Consider the following 24,876-nt stretch of genomic DNA (forward strand, 5'->3'; position numbering starts at 1 on the left):
TCTATAGATACAACCTGCTTACAAAGAACTGCTCCTGTGCCGCCTGAGGCTGATTTATTTGAAGGACAAAAAGAAGACAATTTAGTATAGATACCTGCTGTTCCATAGAATTTTTTCTATTGGCTCTTGCCCAGGCTGGCCTCAAACTCCTGGGCTCAAGCAATCCTCCCACCTCAGCCTCCCAAAGTGCTAGGATTACAGGCGTGACCCACACTGCCTGACCTTCCATAGAACTTTTTGTGGCAGTGGAAATACCCCAACCAAACTACCATGGATGACTGTTGAGTAACTGGAATGTGGCTAGCACAGCTGAAGACTGAAGTTCTCATTTTAATTCAACTTCACAGGATCACATGTTGCTAGTGACTACCACACTGGACAGTGCAGGTGTAGACAGACCTGGTTCAATTCAGAGCCCTGAAACTTAATAGCTGTAACCCTAGGCAAGTTACTTAACATCTGAGCTTCAATTCCTCCTAGTAGAACGGGGATAGGCATTATACCTAAATCATAGCGTTACTGTATATGTCTTCAGACACGTTATGTAAAACACTTAGCACACAGCTTGGCACATAGTTATCTGGAGTTGGGAACATTGCCATTGGTGTGCATGTCCAGACCCTACCCAGGAGAGGGGGCCCTGGCCTGTAACCTCAGAACCTACATCCGCAGGTCTGCATGTTCAGTTCACACTCTAAGCGCAGGCTCTTCAGGACACTATATGGTTATAAACCATAACCTGGCTTCCATGTCCCAGTCCTGCTGACTTCTAAGGGTCAGGGTCAGTGTCAGTTTTTTGTTTTGAGACGAGTCTCACTCTTTTGCCCAGGCTAAAGTGCAGTGTCATCATAGCTCACTGCAACCTTGAACAACTGGGCTCAAGCAATCCTCCTGCCTCAGCCTCCTGAATAGCTGAGATTATAGGTGTGTGCCACCACACCTAGCTCATTTTTCTATTTTTTTATAGAGATGAGGTCTCTTGCTCAGGTTGGTCTCAAAATCCTGACCTCAAATGATCCTCCCACCTCAGCCTCCCAGAGGGTTATTACAGGCATTGAGCCACCATGCCTGGCCCAGGTTTTTTTTTCTTGTCAACGAATTGGCAGGCTCTGGGCTTGTAAGATCAAGGACCACTGCCTCCCTCTACCCCTCAGGCCCCACTCCTACCCCCAGTGTACTCAACTAAGGTGATACTCTACTGAGAGGCTACTTAGCAGTTAGCTTGGAGGTCAGCTTTAATCTGATTGACCTTGGCTTCCACCTACTGTTTAAAATGAAGTGGGGGGAGTAAGGACGGGAGAGGTGGGTACTGCCCTGATTCTAGCCTAGAACATTCGGTGTTTCTGAATAGGCTATTCAGTATGACTTTAGTATCAGAAAGAAGATACTCTTTCTTCCATCCTCTGTGGAGACAAAAGCTGTTCCTCCTTTGAGCACTGACCTATATAGACTTCCATTCCCCTCTCCAGCCTCCTCAGCCCAAGCAACTAGACAGGGCAGCAGAACAAGGGTCTGCCCTCTCCAACCTGACTCGGACCCAGCCCTCCCTGCCCTTCCTGCTTGCCTTCACCCAGAGTGCACCTTCAAGGCAAAGGGCTCTGCCAGCTGCACCTCAGTAATGAGCTCAGCCCTTGGCCTTTCTCGACCTGAGTGTTTTATCTCCATTTCACTGTCAGGGCTTTTTTGTATATTTCCTAATGCATGTTCTTCTTTGCTGCTAAGATTTGACTATGTACAATTTTGTTTTTCATGTTATTTCTTTCATGTACTTCCACACAATGTAAGCAGCAGAATGCTGGAGGCCTGCCCTCTTAAACCGTCAGCGTGTGCTGCTGGTTGGCAATAGGCAGAGGCCATCCCCGGGTGCTGAAGAGCTCAGCCACCTACAGCAAAGAGGACAAAGTACTGTGGTTCAGCCTTGAGCCTTTACACTCTTTTGCCAAGATTCCTTCCTCTTTCCTCAGTCACAGCGTGGATATGCACATACCTTGTTCTCCTAAGGGCTGCATTCTCAAGTCTCAGGAGTCTTCCCCTTGGGTACCTGGTCAGAGCTGTGCACAAACCTGTGCACACACAGCAGTCTGCCCATGAGACTGGGCCAACCTTTTCTGAGCCATAGCTGTATCCAAAAGCTACCATGTAGCTCCCGGAATAACCTGGGAGACTTAACTGGGCATACTAGCTGTCCTCAGTTCCTTTCCACCCAGATCTTTAAGGCCCATCTCTACTGGACAGTGTAAATGTCTGAACTTACTTGGTGCTGCTTCCCATTTGGTCTTGGGATTTGTCCTTTTCCTATCCAGCTCCCATTCCCTTCTAGGCTATTCCATGGCCACTTACACATTACTTATGAGATCTGGGGCAAGTCACAACAACACTGAACAGGGATATTTTGACCAAGACCACACGGCCCAAGCATCTCCAAGAATAATGTGATTTCTCGAGAACATACCTATGGGCACAAGGCCTGGGATTAGCCTATGGTTTATCAGTCCTCTTGTCAGTCTTAACTGTAAGACTTCTGGTATCTTCACACCAGATCCAACAGGCATCTGTATTGAAACTTTATTATAAAATTATAAAGCAGAGCTCTGTTAACACAAAAAAATACACATTTGGGTTTGCTTTAACCCCCAAGTTTGAAAAAAATCTTAATATAAGCCACTTGAAGTAACACATTCACATCCAAGAGATTTCAACAAATTTATACAATATATATTTGAGCACTAATTTCTTTACAGCTTATTAGTTTGGATCCAACTATTCCAATGTATTATGAGCCAGTCAGCTGTCCAAGTCTTAAGTCTCAACTGAAATCTCAGCAATCACAGCAAAAGCCACGGAATAATTGGAAGAATTACATGTTTCCATGATAATTAAAACCAAGGATTCGTGAGGGGCAGGAGGGAGGATTCAAGGATTTAAAAAAATCAAGTTTTATACTTGGGTTAGATATTAACTGGAATGGGATGTTGGGACTTCCAACTTTTATTTGTTGTAATAATAAAAGTGATACCAAAAAAAAAAAAAAAATCAGGGTTGACACCTTTCTTCCTAAATGGTAACTCACCATAAGAGGACAAAACATTTAAAGGCAAGTTCTTTCTCCAAAATGTGTAAATGACATCAGTTCTAATTCTCACTGAGATTACTAACCAACCATCAGTATACTATTTTCAACTTGTGTCTAGGAGGAAAATGGGGAGGTAGGGGGAGGTAGGGCTTCAGCAGAGAAAAGTGTGAAGTAGGGAGAGAGCCAGCTTCTGCCCTGAAGTTATTGCTAGATCTTAACTGAGTAGCATATACATAGACCTGTTTCACAGTGGAATTCAAGAGTAGCTGAATGAATGATCCTTTGTTTAAACTGGTAGGCATTGTAAACTACAGCATTTATTGTCTGCCAGAAAGGTGATATTTTCATGGGAAAATCTCATATTCCCCAATTCCTACAAAAGCTTCGGCCCAGAATCAAATCATCCAGGCCTTGGTATCATGTTGAGGTAAGTGGCCCAGTGTTCAGCTGACAACTACGTTTTGAAATTATTTCATTCTCCCGAAGGGGTTTAGTGGTTGATGATGAAGCAAAAGCGTAAGTACATCTGCACCAATTAATAGGTCCCTTTAGAGGTTTCCCACTGCCACCCAGAGTCATGATTGGTTCTTCTAGTCTCAGGGAGCTCAGCTGCGGCAAGGGGGGCCCTCCTCAGGTGTTTAGGGTTTGCATAGTTCATCCGTTGGTAACGGGAGGACACACAGCTTTCCTGATAGCATGTGTGTTCTGTGCTTGCCTCAGCTTTTCCAGCAAACTTAAGCCCTTTGGTTCCTCCAGTGGTCTAAAGACCCTAAGAGGGCTCAAAAACATCACCTACTCATTAACATCCTTCTTCCGAAGGGGCCTAGAGAATGCTGCTTCCCTGACCTGCCCCCAAAAATCAGTAGGCTAAGAAGGAAAATGCGAGTAGGGATTCCCCACCAACCTGGGGAATTAAGACTTCAGCTATCTGTGCACAGGCAGAATCCAGGCTCATTCAGTACCTTCTGATATCTCTTAGGTGTTCTTACAGGTGTTTGGTCTCCAGGAACTTCATCTGGCTAGAGAGGAGAGCAAGGTTCTTTGCCTAAGTCTCCGTGTCTTGGGTGAGACCAAGTTTAAAACCTCATGGGAGGGGGGGTGGACTTCATTTTCAGGGGAAAGTCGTTTAAAACTCCTGCCTATTGCAAAAAGAGGCTCAGAAGCCAAGCCAAAGTTAAGCAGAAAGCCACTGCCTTTACCTAACACTTCCGCTTTCCTCACAAACTAAAAGATGGTGCAAAGTCAGGCCCCAAGAGAGGAAGCAGCAGAGATTACCCATGCACCATCCCCTGCCTAGAGACTGGGATTTCCCAGCAGTTTGTTGGCTCTTAGGATCAGGACAAAGACTGAGAGCTTCCAATCCCAGCACTTAAGGAAGCAACTCTTAACAACTGAAGTTTTTTGATAACACTTGTGTATCATTTCTTACCAGAGTTAAATTTACTGGTCCAAATTCTATCCTAAAGACCACAATTGGTCTGGTAAACTAACAGTTTTGGTCCAAAGAAACAAAGGGATTTTAGGCAATGTAGCAAGAGACTTTAGCAAAGGTAGGTTAAAGCACAGAAAGCCAGAGACCAGAAATTTAAATCCCAATGTGCTGGAGAGGAAGACAACCATTTCTGACAGGACTTTTGATTGATGAAAGACACAGGCAAACATCTCCAGGGGATGGGTGGGGTCCAGGAGGAAGGGTGAAACTGCCTAGGTTCTCAGAGGAAGGGAGGAAGACATGGTCGAAGTTCTGGCAAGTCTTTTCATCATGTACCATCATCACCCCAAGATCACTGAAATAAGGACTCACCCGTGTGATTTGTAGCAGTCCCCACTGGCCTCAGGGGCTCGGCCAGTCAAAAGGTGTACCCCCATGGCAAGACAGGCACGCCCAGGGGTAACATGGTGTCTTTGCTTGCCCTGATCTTGGGAACACTGCAAAATTTCTTCTTTTAACTTGCCCCCTCTGCAAGCTGGCCAACCCTGAGCCCAGGCATCCCAGGCTATGTCCCTGTAAGGCACTGAAGAAGCAGATGCAAGCCCTCAGGACCGGAAGACGTGCACAGCTCGGATCACATACTGCCGGCAGATGGGACACTCATTCATGCGTTTGCCACACTTGGTACAGGTCACCATGTGGCCGCACTCCAGCAGGACACAGTCAATGGGCGAGTCCATGCAGATCTTACACAGGTTCTCCTCCAGGCTGGACGGCACTGCTCCCCCTGTACAAACATGGCAGAAAAAAGGGGCAGAGGGGAAAGTGAGGAGATTATCTAAGTTTGTGGGGTGTGGGGGCATGGAGTGGGGGAGAACAGGCACACGAACAAAGCCCTAGGTGCACGTGCTTTGCTCAAACAGAGCTCCTCCAAGAAAACGTGTGCTCGGTAACCAACTCCAGTTGCTTAACCCATACCTCCTCCCCCTAAAGGCTAGATTTGAAGAGTACAGTATGGATCAAATACATCCGAAATACATGAGAACTAAGGCAAAGTCCTCAGCTTAAATAATTTTCAGACAACTGAGGCTGTAATATAGTGAGTGGCACTTAGGGACTCATCATCCCCTGAGGCAGAACATACTGAAAAGACAAAACTGGTGCAGAAAAGTGTGGATATAAACGGAACTGTGATGAATAGTTCATTAAGGATCACAAGGCTTATCTATAAACACATCCTGAATTTAATAAAATCATGGATCATGGGGTCCCCTGTGCTATCCCACAAACTACCCCTGGGGCTGGTTCTGAGGAAACTTCTGGTGTAGGAGCTTAGCAGAGATTATTGCTCCCTCTTCTGTGCTGCCCCCAAAGAACTTCACTTAAACCCCCATGACTGCTTATCGCGTTGGATTACAACTTTGAGTTTGCCTACTTATCTCACTCAGTAGACTATGAGCTCCTAATTCAACATAATTCATTCCATTTCTACAATTATATACTTAGCATTTACTATATGCTCTAGGGTCAGATATTCATCTTTAAAGCCCCCAAATGCCAGTCACATGGCAGGTATTCTCCAAGTGTCTGATGAATGACCATCTCCCAAGGGAAATGAAAATAACTCCCATTTACTGAATGCTCACCATGTGCCAGGCAGGGGCCTGAAAGCTTTGCATGTATTAACTCACTGAATCCTCGCAAAAACTATGAAGTAGTTATAGTTACTCTTGTTACTCTCCATTTTATAGCTGGGGCCACTGGGGCCAAAGAGTTAAGTGGCTTGCCCAAGGGCACACAGCTGCCAAGTAGAGGAGCCAGGACTCAAATCCAGGCAGGCTGGCCCCACAGCTCCTGCACATGGTGTGGCCTTCCCCGTTAAGTGCCCTGAGGATAGAGACTATCAAGATGACATTAACTGCCCGGTGCACAGAGTCCTCAATAAATACTAACAGGTTTGTGCCAGTGGTAAAATACAATAAGCATGACCAGTATCCTAGGTTAGCTACACAAACAGAAAAATCTTCACGTTCAAAAGCCCAGCTGAGACCGGGTACAGTGGCTCACACCCGTAATCTTAGGGTTCTGGGGGACTGAGGTGGGAGGATTGCTTGAGGCAAGGAGTTGAAGATTAGCCTGAGCAAGAGCAAGACCCTGTCTATACCAAAAAAAAAAAAAAAAAAAAAAAACAGAAAAATTAGCCAGGCATGGCAGCACATGCCTATAGTTCCAGCTACTCGGAAGGCTGAGGCAGGATGATTGCTTGAGCCCAGGAGTTCGAGGTTGCTGTGAGCTATGATGAGGCCACTACACTCTATCCCAGATGACAGAGACCCTGTCTTTAAAAAAAAAAAAAAAAAAAGCCCAGCTGGCTCTCAACTATAATCCCAGCACTTTGGGAGGCTGAGGTGGGAGAATCACTTGAGGCTAGGAGTTCCAGGCCAGCCTGGGCAACATAGTAAAACCCTGTCTCTACAAAAAAATTTAAAAATTAGCACCACTGTACTCCAGCCTGGGTGACAGAGTGGGACCCTGTCTCTTTAAACACACACACACCCAGCCATCTCCAGCATGTCTTAAACTGTAGCCTAAACTAGATGGCCATAAACAGAAAACTGGCCTTACACCAGTCACCTCCACCACCTGGGGCTTGGCCATTCCACAGGAGAATTCTTCCTTACCCTGTTGCTTCTATACTTTTTCTCTTTTCTGGATTATTCAAAAAGTTAAATACTTCCCTTAAGTGGTGGGCTGGATGTGAAGGAAGTGAAACCTCTTTACCTCCTCTGAGGTGCTGCTGGTCCTAACAGGGAAAGTTTGGAAGAGACCGAACTAATACAAATATGTAAGGTGAGCAGGAGGAATTTATAAATGTTCAATTACTTATTGTTTCTCTCAGGACTAACAATAAACACATCAGCTCAGTTGTCAGCATTCTCCTAGGGAATCAGAAAAAGAAAGGAAGGCACCAAGTGGGTCAGCCTGACCTTGGTACCAGGTGAGGGGGTGTGTCTAGAACTCCAGATGGTTTTGGGGAATTGAGAAAAACTCAGCTCTCCTTTATGTCTAATGAGAAATCATCAGACATAAAACTCTACCCCATTCTGAGCAAAAGGCCATTTTACTGAATAACAAATTTGGAAGTCTTCTGGAAAAGTTTTTGAATGCTCTGCAGACTCCAACACTCCTCTGAGAATGTTCTCTCTTGGGAGGGAGCTCACAACCACATAGCCTTGAGGCTTTTGTAAATGTGTAGCGGATTTCAGGAGGCTCCCCCGATAGTCAGGAGTCTACAGTGTGTTCTCAGGGTACCTGAGGCCCAGTGTGGGCTTTATTTATTATTTTTTTTATTTCAGCTTATCATCATGGGGGGCCAGTGTGGGCTTTAACACACAGGTTGGTAGGTGGGATGTGCAGTTTGTGCCCAGAGAACCCCACACATGAACCTTTCCTGATGTCTCCAGAGCCGCTCTGACCACTGCCAGCCCTGTACAAGCAAGGCTCTCTCGGGTCACCACCATTTCTTTTTGGTTGGTACCAGAAGCTGGTAAACATCCTGAGTGCTTTTTCTGAAGGTACACACAGAGACCCTCCCCCACTGGGCCAGAACCCAGTGAATACAGCAGGACTATGAAAAATGAACTGAGTGTCACACATGGCATCACTCGCCGTGTTATATATTTTACAGACATTGGACGTAAAAATCAGTCTGCCCCTGGGTATGCTGCCACTCTGCTTCCTTCACAGGGAGGAACAGTGAGAATTTCTGAAGATGCTGAGAAGCCCTGGTTCTCGTGAATCTCCCCCACACACTCTCTGGAAATCCATATGCTCAGAATTCTTAGACTGTCAGCAGGAATCAGGGTTGAAGGGGGGAAAGACAGAAGAGCCAAGAGCCTAAGCCCGTTCCCGAACAGGAACAACTACATACCATTTTGGTCTTCAGCGCCACACACTGGAAAGGAAAGAGAAAGATGTCTGAATAGGTGATGATGGCATGATGGCTCGAGGAATGTCTCCTACCCCCCTGCTGTCATTCCTGACCACTCCCTGCTGGAACCAGGCTCGCCAAGAGCCTGGACAGATACTTGCCCTCTTCATTCACCCTCTGTGCTGAGAACTAACACAGTTCCTGCTGGTGCGTCTGATCTACCTTTAAGAAAAGGTATTCCACCAGTTTGCAGGAACAAACTGCTGAGCAGTAGGATGCCGCGTATGCACAATATCCTTCTCTATTGTTTCTGAAGCCAGCATTAAAGTCTGGATGGAGTTCCCATGTGGAGTCATCTGTTCTATTCCCAGCTCCTCACAACTCTAGGGAGACTTTTGAGGCAATTCCAAAGGGAAGACTGAGACTCCACGTCAGCAGGTTTCGGTCTGTGATCAGGTGCTACTCAGATGTCCTCTAACTCTGACAAGTTCGAGCTACTGGTAGAGGAGAGCCTGCAGTCTGACTTCCCCCACCGCTGGGGCCGTGCCCGGAGTGAGTATGTTGTTCTGCAGGAACTTAATCAGCTGGGGATGGGGAGAAGGTGAGGGTTCTGTGGTGAAATAGTTTCAGGAAATGCCAAATTCGAAACAGCCAAACACATTTCTGCAGGACTTCTCTGCTTTTAATATAAAAATATCTGCCCTGGGCTGGGCGCAGTGGCTCACGCCTGTAATCCCAGCACTCTGGGAGGCCGAGGCGGGTGGATTGTTCGAGGTCAGGAGTTCGAGGCCAGCCTGAGCAAGAGCGAGACGCAGTCTCTACTAAAAATAGAAAGAAATTATTTGGACAGCTAAAAATATATATAGAAAAAATTAGCTGGGCATGGTGACGCATGCCTGTAGTCCCAGCTACTTGGGAGGCTGAAACAGAAGGATTGCTTAAGTCCAGGAGTTTGAGGTTGCTGTGAGCTAGGTTGATGCCACGGCATTCTAGCCAGGGCAACAGAGTGAGACTCTGCCTCAAAAAAAAAAAAAAAAAAAAAAAAAAATCTGCCCTGAATCAGGAAGAGGGACATGGGATAAAATATTTTTTCCCAAATTTATTTAACCACAGACCCAGATATTTTTCTGGGTATCTCCTGAAAATGATACCATGTAAAATGCTTTGGGAAATGAATAAAAGGAAAAGCCCAGGTGCAGGCAAAACAGATATATACTTCTACTGTGTGTACAAACATTCACTTCCTAATCTCCCAACTGTTTAGAACAAATATTGTTGGAGGTAGCAGTGAGTACAAAGGGGATGGCATTTGGTGGGAAAGGTCATGGACTTGGGCCGGAAAATCCTCAGTTCACGTCTGAGCTCCACGATAGAATGGTGATGAGGAGTAAACAAACACAGGCGGTGCCGACCCAGTCTTGACACCCAGCCACGAACGACAGCTATTATTAGATGGTGTAAATGTGTGACTCCCTCTGCAGCTAAAAGCGTGGAAACTGAATCGGGTCGATGCCGTCATGCTTTTGAGTGACAGCAAACACTCCAAGCCCCGTGCAGCTCCCAGCCAGACAGCCCCTCACCCAGGTGCTGGAGTCCTTTCTGATCCTTGTACAGCCGCGTCACCCTCTCCATCAGCTCCCACTTCTCACAGCAGCCCTTGTAGTTGACGAAGTTGCGAGCCAGGATCTCCTTCAGCTGCCGCACTGTCAGGCCTTCAATGTCCTCCAGGTCAGTCAGGTCAGACAGAGAGGCCCTCCGACCTGGGACGAAGCTGTCCTCTGAGTCAACGGACTGCAACGGCAAAGATGAGATGAGTGGGCTCAGCTCTTTCCTCCCCCCAGCTCTCCAAGGACCCCAGAACACTCATCACACTATACTTTTGGTGACTGACCTCAAGAAAAGTAGGAACGGAGACAGGAAAAGTACCTAGCATGGTGCTCTGCACTGAGAAATAGACTCCAGTCTCTTCCTGACCCCCAGTTCTGTGCTCTGGCCCAGACAGCCACAAACCAACCAATGAGTGTGACGTAGTAGGAGCGCTGGTTCAAGTTAGATGGCCCTAATTTTGAACCCTGACTCCTCTACTGCTTAATGCTGAAAAACATCCAGAAAGCTGCTTACCTCTCTGCGCCTGTCCGCCCCTCCATAAAGGAGAGGCAGCAGTCCTACCCCTACAGGGTTCCTGGGAAGAGTAAATATGGCAGCACATGAAGCCAGCAAGCACGGTGCTGGCCTTTCTCTCTCCCCTGGAGAGTGCTGCTGGCCTACAGAGGCGGCAGATTTCTGGCAATCAACTACGGCTCCATGACCTGAGGGCTGTGCTTGGGACCGGCCCTGCCTGGCAGAGGCCTGCACTGCCCATTATCTGATCCCCTTCCCTGGACAGTGGCCACTGTGTGTTAGAAGCAGGAGAAAAGAACGAGATTTTCACAGCAGCACCTGAAGCCTGCCTTCTGGCAGCTCTTAGAAAATCAAGAGACTGGAAATATAATGGGCCACGAGGCTCCCAGTCTCCACTGTGACCCCACAACTCCTTATTAACACACCGAAAGATGCAAAGGTTAATGTGGAATGCTAATACTGCTCTGCACCCTGAAAGCAGAATTTCAGAAGGACTGTTATCACAGACTGACTCGTCTCTCTCCACTTCAGTCTGCTGAGAGGTTCCTAAGAACACCAGTGATCGTGCAGGCACAGACCCGAGCAGAGGCCCCACCTGGGTCTCGTCCTCAGCAGCTGCTCTGGCTGTGCTCTCCAGGTAGCCGGGCTCTTCGTAGTCCTGAGACACATGGCCATTGGCCTGTGGGAAGAGAAAGGTGACATCACATCCACAGAGATGTCCCAGAGATATGCATAGCACAGGCCTCTTTCTAGCTCATACAATGTCCAGAATGTATTCCTATCTCCCCCAGAAATCTGGAGCCTCTCACAACAGCATTGCAAAAGCTTGCTCTCTCTCTCTCATACTAACTTTATCGGGCAGAGAAACCACACAAATAGATTTCAGTAGACATAAAGCTTCCTTCTAGAACAAGAGTGCATTAATTCTGCCCACCACCAGGATGGCATCAGCCACCACGCACCGTCAATTTAATCCCAGCTGGAGTAGCCCAGGTGAAAGGGAGATTACTATGTCCATTGCACTGCTGTTCTCTGCCATCGAGTTTTTTCTTGACACTGATCTAAAATTGCCCTCCCTATGATTTCTACCCACTGTCCCTAGTTCTGCCCCTCAGACCAATGTCCACTGTTTCTTTCCAAACTTTTCATATCATGTCTTCCCCTCCTTCACACTAAATCTCCCTGGCTTCCTCATCTGACATGGATGGGACAAGTTTCCAGACCCGCCCCACCCTAGTCTCTCTCTCCTACCTAGTAACTGCTCTCACACGCTAGAAATGTGCTCACACCTGGAGGGCACTCTATTACTAAGAGCTGTCTGGAAATCTGGCCAAACATTATTTTAATGTATCTACAAATCATTTAGGCTGAGACTATTTAAGACAAATGTCCGAGTTTCATTCTGCTTAGAATTCTAGCTTCTCAAAAGGTTCCTCCTGAGTATTCCTTTATTAGGTTTTGCCAAAGAGTAGTCAGAACTGTAAGCCTCCTAATTCTGTCACCATTTAAGCCACTTAGCCATTTAAGCCACTAGATCCTATTCACCCACTGCTCTATCCACGTGAAAGCCCTGGTATGCAGACTCTTAGTGCAGAGCACCTGTGTACCTGCCAGACAGCCTTGCTCAGATCAAGGAGGTGGCTGAGTTCACAGGCCTTTTCCATTAGACCCCAGGAGCACCAGTAAAGGGACAACCTGGGAAGCCAAAGTCACCTGCTGACCCAAGCCATTCATCCCAGATTACCTGTGTCCCAGGATACATAATATGGAGCTAGTCAAGAAGAGGCAACAACTACAGTGGAAATGAAAAGTAGCAGTAACAACAAAATGCCAGGTGATGACAAGATCACATACACAGTACACACGTCACACACCGTATGGGGTTGCATCTGAAACAGTGTCTTCATCAACACCTTTAGCTCTCTCTTAGCTTTATGCAGATGTGGTACCCACTGGCCTCTTGGAGAATGTCACCTTGGAGTTACCCGGAGTCTTTCAGAGCCTAACCTATTCCTAAGTAGACAGCTTTTGTATGTCCTGTTTTCCTAGAAAGAGACAACTGGACCTCATGATGCAAAGCGTGCTCTTGTCTTTCCAGTTTGCCCACTGGCTACATCAAAATCTACAACTAGTACCTGTCCACAGCTGGGCTTACTGTATACACATCCTTCCCTAGCAACTATTACTAGAGGATTAAAGGTAAAAGAAAGGACCCTGGTGGAGCAAGTATTATGAGGAGATTTATATTGGAGGCGCAGCTCACTTGTGGACTTGTTAGATAGCCTTGCATAAGCTCCTTAACTTCCCCATGCCTGTTTCTCCTGCTTGCAAAGTGCAGATCTCACCAGAACTGGGGATGTGAGCAGACACTAAGGCCTTCTGAAAATCTCAGAGTTAAAGTACCCAGTAAGATCTGGTATGTAGGATCACCTGTAGGTACAATCTGGAAACTTCTGGTTAATGACAGGAAGCTTATAATTTTCACTGAAAAACTCACCTGAAGGTTCTTCAGGAAAAAATAATTCCTCAAGTTCCTCTCCTGACTCCCCATAAATAGAGAAGAGTGCTCCAAAAACTAACCAAAGAGAGGAATGTATAGCAGGAGGTAAAACCTGTCCAGCGGACTGAGAGCCAGAGCCTGGGAAATAAAGTCCAGGTAGGGGGAAAAACATGCTCAAGCCAACAAGGGAGTTAAATGATTTTACTGCAGTTCAACTCTGCTATCACATTGGCCTTTACGCCTCAGTGCCTGTCAAGAGCTGAATCAGGGGGCCCAGTCCCGGCAAAGGAGGTGATCGTAAACAAGAGGCAGCAGCCACCCACAGCATGTGTGGGAACTGACAGCACTAGCACTACACCAACGCTGAGGAGCTCAAAGCTCTTTGGACATGACATCGTGTCATCTAAGCCTCCCAACACCCTGGGCAAGATCAAAAGTGGTCTGGGATTACTTAGCCCATTTCATTGCTATAGGCTCAAAGTTTGCCCACAGTGACCAAGGAGTCAGTAACAAAAGTGCATGTGGAAACCACAGCTTCTAGTTCCTAATCCCTCCACTTTGCCCAAGCCCTATAAATAACGGGTCACTAAGGCACTTTTGTGGACCCGTGAGATGCTGCCACTCCTTACAATGGTTATGTCCACTGGCCTCACTCTAATCCAGCAGTTAGGTGGTCTACATGTCCACCTTCCCTCTTCCAAGGGCTTTCCGAGGACAGAGACAGGGATTACTCATTTCTGTACTCTCCATGCCTGCTTCGTGATCAGTGTGCTGCTCTTAGCTTACCATTTTCAGGCCCCCCAGGATAATGATGAAGCAGCGAACAGTACAGTAGGACGCCAACCAGGCCCCCTCCCAAAGGGCTGAGAGCAGCCATGTCCTTGTCACAGCATTTACGTCCTTTCCCTTCCCTCCCTCTGTTGTCCTGCATGCCTTGTGATGGTTACTCAGGAACCGAGTTCCCAATCCAGCTAAGGAGCCAAAAGCAAAGGGAAGTGAGAGGACAAACTGGAACAGAACTAAATTCGGAGAATTAACAGTGACAACAGCGAGTTTAAAAAACAACAAACAAAAAAACCAAGAGCAAGTTTTCTCAAAATATTTCTGGAACAAAGAACCTTTTAAAAATGCCTTACTGGGCTATGTATGTAATGTATAAAAAACAAACAAAACACACACACACACACAAACCTGGTACCATGAATAAAAGCAAAACATGAGTCCGATGTCTAGAAAACATCACTTCATGTATCACTAGGCATGTATCACTTGTCACATGACCAAGACACTTCAAGTCACATCTCATTCCCACAATGCAGGTAGGAGAGGAAAGTGAGCCCACAGACTGGCACGGACTGGCAGACACTACAAACAGGCCCATACCTGCTGATGCTCCTGAGCCGGCGCTGAGGGGACAGAGGTGGCTTGTGCAGATGAAGAGGGGCTGGGTGAGGTAGGAGGTACCGTGCTGGTGTGAGGCTGGCTCAGGAAGGCCTGCTGCTCAGGGAAGTCCGGGGACAAGGTCGGGGCACGAGTCCTGCCCTCTTGGGAGATTACAGGCTGCTGGCCAAGCACCAAGAACACCAGCTCTTCTTTCTCCCGGCACATTTCGGTAGAGATGTCATGGAGGCTGAGATAGTCCCTCAGGTCCTTCACCTTCATCTTCATGAGCTCCTCCCGCTGAAAGGCTGTGGCTCGGAACCGTTGGCAGAGAAGGCAGAGGCGGGGCCCATTCCCCACTTGGCTCGAACAGGTCATGCAGAAATTTTTCTTACAGTCCAAGCAGGTCTGCTACTTAGAGCAAGAGGCAGAGGAAGCCATGTCAGATTGACAGAGTAGGACAGAGAGTGGGACGGGAGCTTCACGGCTGCCAAGCCTACCAGGATCTCCTCCAGTTAATCTTACTTGTACTATATCTCCAGTATCTAAGGGTGTGAGCTACTTTGCAAATTTTAGATTAAAGGCCACTCAGGGCAAGGGGTGTAGTGGCTAATGCCTGTAATCCTAGCACTTTGGGAGGCCGAGGTGGGAGGACTGCTTGAGGCCAGCTGGAGCAAGAACAAAACCCCATCTCTATGAAAAATAGAAAAATCAGCTGGGCATGAAAGCACATCCCTGTAGTCCCAGCTACTTGGGAGGCTGAGGCAGGAGGATCACTTGAGCCCAGGAGTTTGAGGTTGCAGTGAGCTATGATGAGGCCACTGCACTCTAACCCAGGCTTATCATAAGTGAGACCCTGTCTGCACCAAAACAAAACAAAACAAACAAAAAAAGGCACTCAGATGTGGCAGACCTCCAGTATGTATTTGTGTGCATGCAAGTACAGGACACGTCACATTATTTCACTGAGGCTTGCTTTATTTACTGACAGAGAACCTGAGGATATTAATCAAGACTACCAGCCTTAGAATCAAAAGGCTCTGCATTTTTTAGTAAGTCTCTCTCCCTCCCTCATTTCTTGCAGTGTCACCGCGGGTGTGTAACTTAGCCTTTCTGGGCATTCAGTTTCCACATCTGTAAAATGGGGATGATAATAGTATCTACCTCATGAGGATGTCGTGAAGAATAAGAGATAATGCACTTAGCATATCTGGCACAAAAGGAGGCCTCAGTAACTGTTAGCTGTTTTAATTGTTATTGCTAGGAAACATTAGCGAATGATGAGAGCCAGGATTCAGGTCTTAAACTATAATTCTTTCCACTTTATTGCTGAAGTAAGAAAGCAAATGCATGAAGGGTTACAATGGTAATTGTTACTATTAGTATTAGTATTAATCAAACTTACCGAGGTGTTTTTAGGTGCTAGAACTACACCTAGCTTATAATTTAATTCTCAAAGCAAACCTGCAAAGCAGGTATTGGTGTTCTTCCCTGCTTCACAGACAAAGCAACCAAGACTCAGAGAGACCGAGTATCATATTCAAAGTCAGTAAAGAGCAGAACCAGGGCAGCCCCTCCCGGTCTGCTGAGGCTAATGTTCACAATCATGCTCTTTCCACCAGGCTGTGCTGCCTAGCTCAGTCCCAGGCCCATCCAAGCACAGAGCAGCACTGAGTCAAGAGCCTGCCTTTCCCTCTCCAAACTCCCACCCAGTGCTCCATGCACAGAGCCTGGTGCCAGGCACCCCCGCTCCAAGAAGGCCCACTCAGAGTGCCGGGAATTCAGTGGTGCAGACCACATCCAAGACAAATATTTGGACAGCTATGGGAAGCCCTCTGGACATTAGGGTGCTCTCATTCGTGAAAGTACAGAGCGTCTCAGTTAGGCGACCAGAGCGCCTGACGGGCAGGCTGGTACTGCCTGGCAGCAGCTGCTCCCACAGTCACTGACAACACGCCACCGCTTGCCCAACCCTCAAGAAGCAAACCCTCGGCCGCTCACCCCACAGGCTGAGCGAGCACAGCGACATCTGGCTGAGCTCTGTTCCGGCCAAGAACAGAGGTCACACCCCCCAGGAGAGGTAATTCCCAAGTACACTGGGATCGTCCTTGAGGGCACCCTCACTAATCCTTTTAAGAAGTTAAAAATTTTTCATCCTGTGGTGACTCAAGTATTAACCTAAATATCTCTGCTCCCTCTTTTCTAAAGATAGAAATCTGTTCAAGCCAAAAAAGAATGCTCAGGAGACAGGATTCTCATAGTTGAGATCACAGACGCTCTTGTGTGGGGCTAAAGTAAAAGTCTGCATAGTTAAGATAGTTACATTTAGTTTTTATCTAAGTATCATTCATATAGCAAAGGGAAAAGGAAATAATGTTTGCCATCCAGTTTTGACTATTAAGACTTAGAAGGCATTGCGAAGGGACACATGTCAAGCTCCCTTATTCTCCACACAGTTACAGCCAGACAATAAACTGTTCAGAGACTGGCTTAAAAGGACACACGGCCGCACTAGCATTACAACAGTTCTGGGACCAGTAGCCACGCCAATGAAAAATGGATGTTTTGGCATATTGGGGGTTCATTCCTATCTAAAGCTTTCCTACTGGGAAACGAAGTGTGTTTAGCATGACTGAGAGGGAAACAAAGAGGCTTCAATGTCATAAAGCTGTGAACCTGACACGGAGCATTACCTAAGTCAGTGCAGTTTGACTAAAGCCTGTGTTGCTCAATCAGCCAGATCCAAACAACTGTCTATTCTTTCTTCAAATGTGTGTGGCTTGTTGGATGCAAGATCAGAATGCAAAGACAGAAACTCAGCTTCTGCGCAGCCCCCTGTTCACCAGGGACTCTGAAGTAAGCTGGCATCTGAAACATACCCTACAGGAAAGTAGTGCTCAAGGCTAAAATCCCAGTTTGCAGGCAGGAGAGAACAAAGGGAAAGGAAGAAGGGACTATCAACAAATGTGGGCAGAATGAGCAAAGGACAGGCTTATGTATAAATTCTAACAAATGGTTCAAACCAAATGAGAAACAAGATTGCGTGAAAGGTGAATTAGTGGAGGCAACATGCCTATGGAAATGCCCAGCGGACACTCAAAGTCCGGCATCAAAGAGCTGGTGGCTGCACCTCAGGCAGGTGCCACCCTCCAGGGACAGGGAGGCCACGTGGGTGCTCTGCTGGTTCCCCTTTGCCAATCTGCCCTTCCCTCACCCCATCCCCATCCCATCCATATTCCCTGGCCCCAGTCAGGCTCACTTTGTCCTTTTAGTCCTACTAGTCTAAGGACTATGGAAACATTACATGAGAGCACGCACATTAAGCCTTCGCATAAGGTGGACGCTCAGGGAAAGGAGACCTTTTACTTCTTTTCCCCGGGTGTGCCTCATCTCTGGGCTCTTGCCAGTACTTAAGACCCACTCTTCCCTTTCCACTCTGATAGCTGAATATCATGCTATGGCTCCAAGCACAACCTCCCCCCTCCTCCTCCTCTAACTGGTCCAACTAAAGAGGCTAGGTGCCAAACTCCCTCCAAAATCATCAGGGTCACTGCTAAGCCACAGGCAGGTATTACCAATACAGATGGGATATTTCGCTTGTGGCAAAATTACAGCCTGCCATTTCTTTCTTTCCAAGACTGGAAACTTAGGGAATGCAAGTGACACATCTTACTTTTGTTCTCTATAAAGACCTTAATGTTATCTGTGCTTTGCACTCAATGAGCATTCAGAAAATACTGACCATAATAGGAAAAAATATATATAAAGTAAAAGACAGTAGGATCCATATAATCATTTCAATTCAACCACTTCTAGAACAGACATTTTAAAAAGCTGCTAGCTGTTAAATGCCAAACCCTTGAGATAAGAACACTGATCCACTTAAGCATGAAATTACAAATGAAAAATTCTCATAGGAGAAAACATCCTTGATATATACAAAATTCATTGTGAATTGCACAAAATTAATTTATACTTTTGTAGCAAGAAAACATTGTACCAATAACCATCTTTTACTATCCAAATTGGAATTTTTCTCCCCTCCCCCGATGAAGGCTGTTCTTGCTACAGACACTTTCTTCCTGTAGCACTGCATGGTGTGCACTGCTCCATCTCCCCGCCTGACTTAATGGGTTAAGCAGAAATGACCTTCTTCATCTCTGCCTCCCTAGCCCAGGCAACGCCTGACACACAGTACATATTCAGTAATTTATTTTCCAATAAATAAAAAAAAAAGTTCCCTATTTTCATCATTGCCATGCTACTAGGCACCCACACCTATAATCTGCTCTCTTCAACTCCACACCAAATGTCTTCTGGGAAGGAACTTTACAGTCAAGGACCTGGGTTTGAATCCCGGCTCTGTCATTTAATAACCATGTGATCTTGAGGCGCTAACTGAAGTTGAAGGAAAAGAATGAGTACTTTAATGTCCCTTCTGCTATTTGTCAGGAACTTTACACAGTGTTCTTTTTAAATTTTAAACTCTAAGCCTTAGTTTCTCATGTGTAAAATGGGATTTGGGAGATTCTAAAACGTGTATCATGGTTATTGTGAGGACTGAGTGAAAAATTCCTTTAAAACAGTCCCTTGCACACAGCAGATGGTTTAAAAAAAGTATTATTTCCTCTTAAATTTCCCATTATCATCATTTTTTTAATTTATTTTATTTTAGCCAGTCAAATCTAGCAGTGGGGGAGTTGTATACCAACTGTAGTGACACTAACACATTCTGATAACCCACTACCATTTGGACCAGCCTATCACCATTTTAACATCACATCCTATTACCCATTCTGGGCTGCAAACCTCTCATTCTGCAGAAGAGGACAGGTCAGGGTTCACCTTCTGCCCCAGTGACGCCTGACCACAGAGAACTTACTGCCACTGGGCACGCACAGGGATAGCCCACGCCCATACACTCATACACCATTATCCAGCCAATAATTTTATTTCCTGCTTGCTAATCTGGGAGGCATGGCTCCCAAGCATTTCAAATTAAATCTGCTACAGTAAATAAGCTCCAGTCTGTCTGTTAGCGTCTGGAAGTATCTAAGGCATCCTTGACATTGCTTTCGATAAAAAGAACAAATTAATCTGCAGTCAGCCCTTTTATGATGGCGGCTAATGAAAGGAATAACGTTAAGTGCCTACATGTTCCAAGCATCGTGCTGGGCACCCTTCATAGCCTACTTATCTTATTTTATTCTGACAACACTGGGAGATGGGTACTACTATCACCCCCATTTCATAATGGGGAAACTGAGTCTCAAGAGAGGTTAAGTCATAAAGCTAGTAAGTAGCAAAGCCGATAACTGAATTCAGGTCTATTGGCTCCAAATCTATGCTGAGAAGCTTTGCTCTTGCTTGGTTAGTTTTTCTTGAACATTTCTGTGAAAGGGTCGGGTCTGGGTCACCAGCATAGCACAGGGAGAAGCAAGGTGGCAGGCATTCAGGTCAGCAGGCTTGCTCGAGGTCCAGAGACTACAGCGGCAGAGCAGGCTAAGAAGTCAGCACTCACCTTCCTGGCCGTGTTTGCGAAATGGGCCCCACAGGCCCTGCAGCTTGGTTCTGAGCCTGTTGGGGAAGGGAAGGAGCTGTACCCAGGGTTGGAATAGGCCTGCGTCCTGGCTCCCTGGGGTGTTGGGACCTCCTCAGGCTGTCCATCCAGGCAGAACCAGTTGCAGCAGGTTGCCCACATGATAAAATCTGGTGCAAGGGAAGAAGGGAGAAAAGGTCAGAGTTAAGACACGCCTCCACTGCCCTTTCCATCACTGAGAGCACAGATGAACAGTGATATTCAATCCACACCCGCCAACACACTCGAGGGGAGGACATGTTTACAGGGACCAGGCAGATTTCTTGCTGCCACCTCTACCACCATAGTTGCTTTTGCTTATATAATAAGAGGAGAGTACAGACACCTGATCTCCCAGGACAAGACGGGCTACCAAGCTGGCACACTGCCTTTGAAAGATTGCTGATCCCTGATCAGGTTCAATCTGATCTAACTTCAAATAAAAATATGTTCTTACCTTAGCAATTACAATTGGCTTAATACCCACTTTATTCTTATCCTTAGAGCTCAGACAAAACTTTATCATAGACACACACACACAATTCCACAGGGAAGATGTATTATTAGTTCTTTTATATAAATGAGAGGCAACCCAGCCTTAAAGAAATCAAATACATAGCTAATACATAGAGAGCTAATATATAGAGTTGAGATTCCAAAAAGCCAGGTCTTCTGACCCCAAACCTAACGTCCTTCTCCCTATACCGTGTTGCCCCTTGATTCCCCTCCCAACAGCCAGCAGAACTAACTCCTCTTACCTTTGTACCCCCAATCCTACATAAACGTCAATCACAGCATCTATTACAGTTTCTTGCAGATGTGTCTGCTCTTTCTTTTCTCCCACTGAGCCATAAATTCCTCTAGGGCAGGGACAACTTCTTATTCATGTCTGTACTATACACGAGCACTGTTGTACACATACCAGATGCTCAACAAATATCTGCTCCCTTGACAAATCAGCGCCTCTGTAGGTTTATTAAGGAGTTTTAGATTATTATTCACATTGTACATATCAAATACAGGTACTGGAGACAAGAGGGTTGACGATTTTTATGACAACAGAACAAAGAGGATCTAATTCCTCAAATGTCAGAATGACCTAAAGATTATAAGAGGGTCTGCTAAAATGCCACGCACTGCTGTGATATGTTTTTCTTAATAGACTAAGGCAGTCAATGTGGACATTTTGAGCCTGAACTCTTTGCTTACAGAGATAATAAATGAAACATTTAGTGTTATTATTTGATAACCAGTTCACACAAGAGAATTGTCTGCTCTGTCTTCTGACTCATTGTTTTAACAGAGGCGCTTTCACAGTTCAAAGATGTGGTAAGCTAAAGGAACAAAGAGGCCAACTGGTCCCACCCTGGTCATTTTAGAAAGGAAAAGAACGAGGCCCAGCAAGGGGAAGTAACTGCCTGCGCCATACAAGTTATAACCTCAGGCCTCTTGACTTCTCCAGGTTCTTTTTAGCTTTCCAACACTGCCTCCAGTGCACCTGTGATATAGCTCACTCTCTTCTGTGGGGCCTCTGATTAACACCTGTCTCCCCCACTTGCCTATGACCCCCATGAGAACAGAGAACATGACAGTCTTACAGCGCCCGGTGACACAGATGGCTCGACAAGGACTATCGAACGAATGAATCATATGCAATATTTAAATCTTAACTAACCACACATTTGTTCAATTTCTAGCACATCAAAAACATTTCTGACTCACTATTACTTGTCTGAAGACTCTAAGTTCCGAGAAGGACCTAATCTGCCTTACTTGCAATTAACAGTTCACGTGGAATAATGAAGCAGAGTGCTTCACACAGTGTATGTGTGATACAGTAAAGGAGTTCTCTGTTGGCAAGAGAATGGGGACAACAGAGTACAGCCCTCAGAAATGGGAATTTTGTAATTCTTTAGATGCATCTGAGACAGTGTGTAATAATAAAAAGACAGAATCTGGAATCAGGAGGCCTGGGTCCTGAGTCCTGCTCTGCCACTTACGGGCTATGTTACCTATCTCCCACAAGGCATACCCTTTCTGTCCTTCGTTTTTCTCATATGGGCATTCTGTATGCTGTAAGCACTAAATAAATATTAGTTGTTATCAGCATTTTAGCAATGCCTGTAACTACAATTTCTCTGGGAAGGCAAAGGTACAAAGTAAACCTAGAAATGTCACTGCAATTAGCATTTGGCTTTCTGGGCATGCTTCCTGCAAAGGAGACAAAGCTGTAGGTGGGGGGCAGGGGGAAGGCTACAAAGATGGAAATGATCAGCTCTATAGGGGCCAAAGGGTGACCAGCGAAGAAGACTTCTCAATGAGATGCCACACATCCTATCTTGATGTGGAATTAAGTGGAATTTGCCATGAAAGTCACGAGTAGAAGAAATTTTCAAGAAAAAAACAGCATGCACCATGGCATTCAAGAAACTACAAAATGCTTAGCTGGGTCAGTGGAATAGGGGTGGGGATGGACAAAGGTATAAGCAATGAACAAGGAGCCACAGAAAACCTTGTACTCCAGGATAAGGAACCTGGACTTTATCCTGTATGTAATGGGACACAATTAGGGGGGTTTACGCAGTCAGGTTTTATGATCTTATTTGCATGTTATAGTAGGCACTTAAGGCAGTAAGCAGTGTGGGGACCGATCAGCAAGGGGTGGGTTGGAGGCAGGAAGCTGTGGCAGAGACAAGATGTGCAGATGAGGAGATAAGAGAAAGCGACAGAGAGATCTCTGATATAATCAGCATAATGTTTCAATCAACTGAATGAGGTGAGAGGAGGAGGAGAAAAGAGAGTCTAGGACAAATCCTGGAGTCTCTGAATTACACAAAAGGATAGACAGTAGAATCATTAGCTGAGCACGGTGTCGTGCACCTGTAGTTCCAGCTACTTGGGAGGCTGAGGCAGGAGGATCACTTGAGCCCAGGAGTTCAATGCTGCAGGGAGCTATAATCATGCCACTGCACCTCAGCATGGATGATAGAGCGAGACCCCCATCTCTTAAAAACAAACAAACAAAAAAAGATGGTGGAATCATTTACTGAAATAAAGCCCTCAGAAGAAAGCTTGTGCCTAGGGGTGGGAGGAGGGCTAAGATGATAAGTTGAGTTTTGTACCCGTGGGACATGCTGATGTATACATGGGTACTTATCTGGGCTGAAGATAAAGGTCTGGGAATCCTTGGACTGCTGAAAGTATGTAAAGCCAGCATGGGGCAGGAGACTGATTAGATGGTTGGGGTCAGAAGAGGGCCTGGGAAAACCACATCCACGGGTCAAGCAGAAGAAAGCCAACCAGCAGAACAGGAGGAGGAAGAAAGCTCAGAGGTGGGAGAACTGGAAGAGTGTTTGAGTTTCAAGAAGAAATTATCAAGTACAATGAGGAATACAAAACGCCCAATGGACTTCATTTTAGGAAAGTGTCAGTGTGCTCTTTGCCTGAGCAGTTTAGGAAGAAAGAAGATGACTGATAACTATAGGTTGGAAAGTGAATGAGAAGTGAGAATTCACAGGACTCCAAGGATAAATTATTCTTTCAAGAACCCTGACTGTGAAAGGAAGAGAGAAGGCAGTTGCTGAAGAGGATCCAGGGTCACTGAGAGAAGTGTAGACATATTCACAAACCGCCTAGGAAACTCCAAACGACAAAGGAAGGGAAGCTGGCGGTAAATGATGAGAGTAGAAGGGCCAGGAACAGAAAGAAAAGCGATCATGCCATCAGATTTGGGGGTAGACTACTCCCGGCAGGGGAAAAGTCACTCCCCAGAGAGTGGGCGGAGGTGAAGACAAATGTAACCAAAGACAGGTTTATAGCATTAGCAACAGAAAGGTGAAAGGATGAAATAAAAAGGAAAGGGGAATAGATTGAGCCACAGGAAAAAAACAAATTTTTCTTCTGTACGCGGAATCTTTGTGCTGTCAATTTTTCCTAAGAGGTAAGGATCTTGCCACACAATGAGTAGACCCACTTGGTAAGGCACAGTGAGTAGGGAAAAACTGGAGAGCTGTATTTTGTTGAAATCTTCATGCTTTAGCAAGCACTTAGGAAGCACCAGCTATGCGGTGCTTCTTGTGGACTTCTTGATAGGAGATGGAAGAAAGCTCTCTTCCTCTGCTGGAGTTAAGAGAACCCATCTTCCTCCACACTAGTTTCATTCTCTCAGCTTTGGTTCTAACATTAAGTGCCTCCTCTGAACATCTCAGAAAGAAAAGCCATCAGCCTATTCAAGAATTTGGCTACTCTAAAAATTAAGATGTGGCTCTGTGCGAAGACTTGGAATTGCCATTCTGTTACCCTATAGGCCCCACGTTTAGGAGGAGAATGAAGTTTTATCCTAGGGCTATGTGGGGCCCACATTTAGGAGGAGAACGAAGTTTTATCCTAGGGCTATATGGGGTGCGGGGTTATACCGGGAAGCAGCAGGTAGGTGGACAAGTGTTCAGTGCTAAAATACCTTAGATCTGCTCAGTCTAACAATAGGTTCGCTAACGTCAGCAGACTAGGCTTTTACTCTTTCTGACAGATATTTAAATAGCAAAAAAGAAACATTTCCTAATGTGGTTAGTACTCTCCTGCCAAACTGGAAAGCCCTAAGCCTAAATAACAACTATATTCAGAATTATTTCAGGGGGCAGAAGGAAAGAGTTTATAATTTTAACAATGCCATACAAGCCAAACACTTTTCTCTTGGGAATATTTTTTTCATCCCTCAACCCTAAATAGACAGATACACAAAATATGTTACTAAAGGGCTGAAAGTGGAACTAACTGTGGAGTGTAGTAAAGAATTCTTATATGGTGGTAGCTGAAAAACTTTACTCTCTCATTTGCTAACCTCCTTCTGATCTTGAAAGAA

The 24,876-nt window shown here is 45.9% G+C and overlaps 1 protein-coding gene across 2 annotated transcripts in view; it reads right to left on the reverse strand.

Annotated features, from left to right (window-relative positions):
- Positions 1-2,689: 2,689 nt before the first annotated feature.
- The window catches only part of RFFL (ring finger and FYVE like domain containing E3 ubiquitin protein ligase), a 67,352-nt gene continuing 45,165 nt past the window's right edge, over positions 2,690-24,876 (reverse strand). For both annotated transcript variants that reach the window (XM_045525486.1, XM_045525485.1), the window contains exons 2-7: positions 19,959-20,146; positions 14,441-14,848; positions 11,153-11,236; positions 10,017-10,227; positions 8,437-8,460; positions 2,690-5,292 (exon numbers count right to left, since the gene is read on the reverse strand). In XM_045525486.1, the coding sequence (XP_045381442.1) occupies positions 5,111-5,292; positions 8,437-8,460; positions 10,017-10,227; positions 11,153-11,236; positions 14,441-14,848; positions 19,959-20,138 (1,089 nt within the window). In that variant the 5' untranslated portion in view covers positions 20,139-20,146 and the 3' untranslated portion in view covers positions 2,690-5,110. The remainder of the gene's footprint in view (positions 5,293-8,436; positions 8,461-10,016; positions 10,228-11,152; positions 11,237-14,440; positions 14,849-19,958; positions 20,147-24,876) is intronic.

The sequence above is a fragment of the Lemur catta genome, chromosome 15, assembly GCF_020740605.2.
Source record: "Lemur catta isolate mLemCat1 chromosome 15, mLemCat1.pri, whole genome shotgun sequence".
Classification (NCBI taxonomy): Eukaryota; Metazoa; Chordata; class Mammalia; order Primates; family Lemuridae; genus Lemur; species Lemur catta.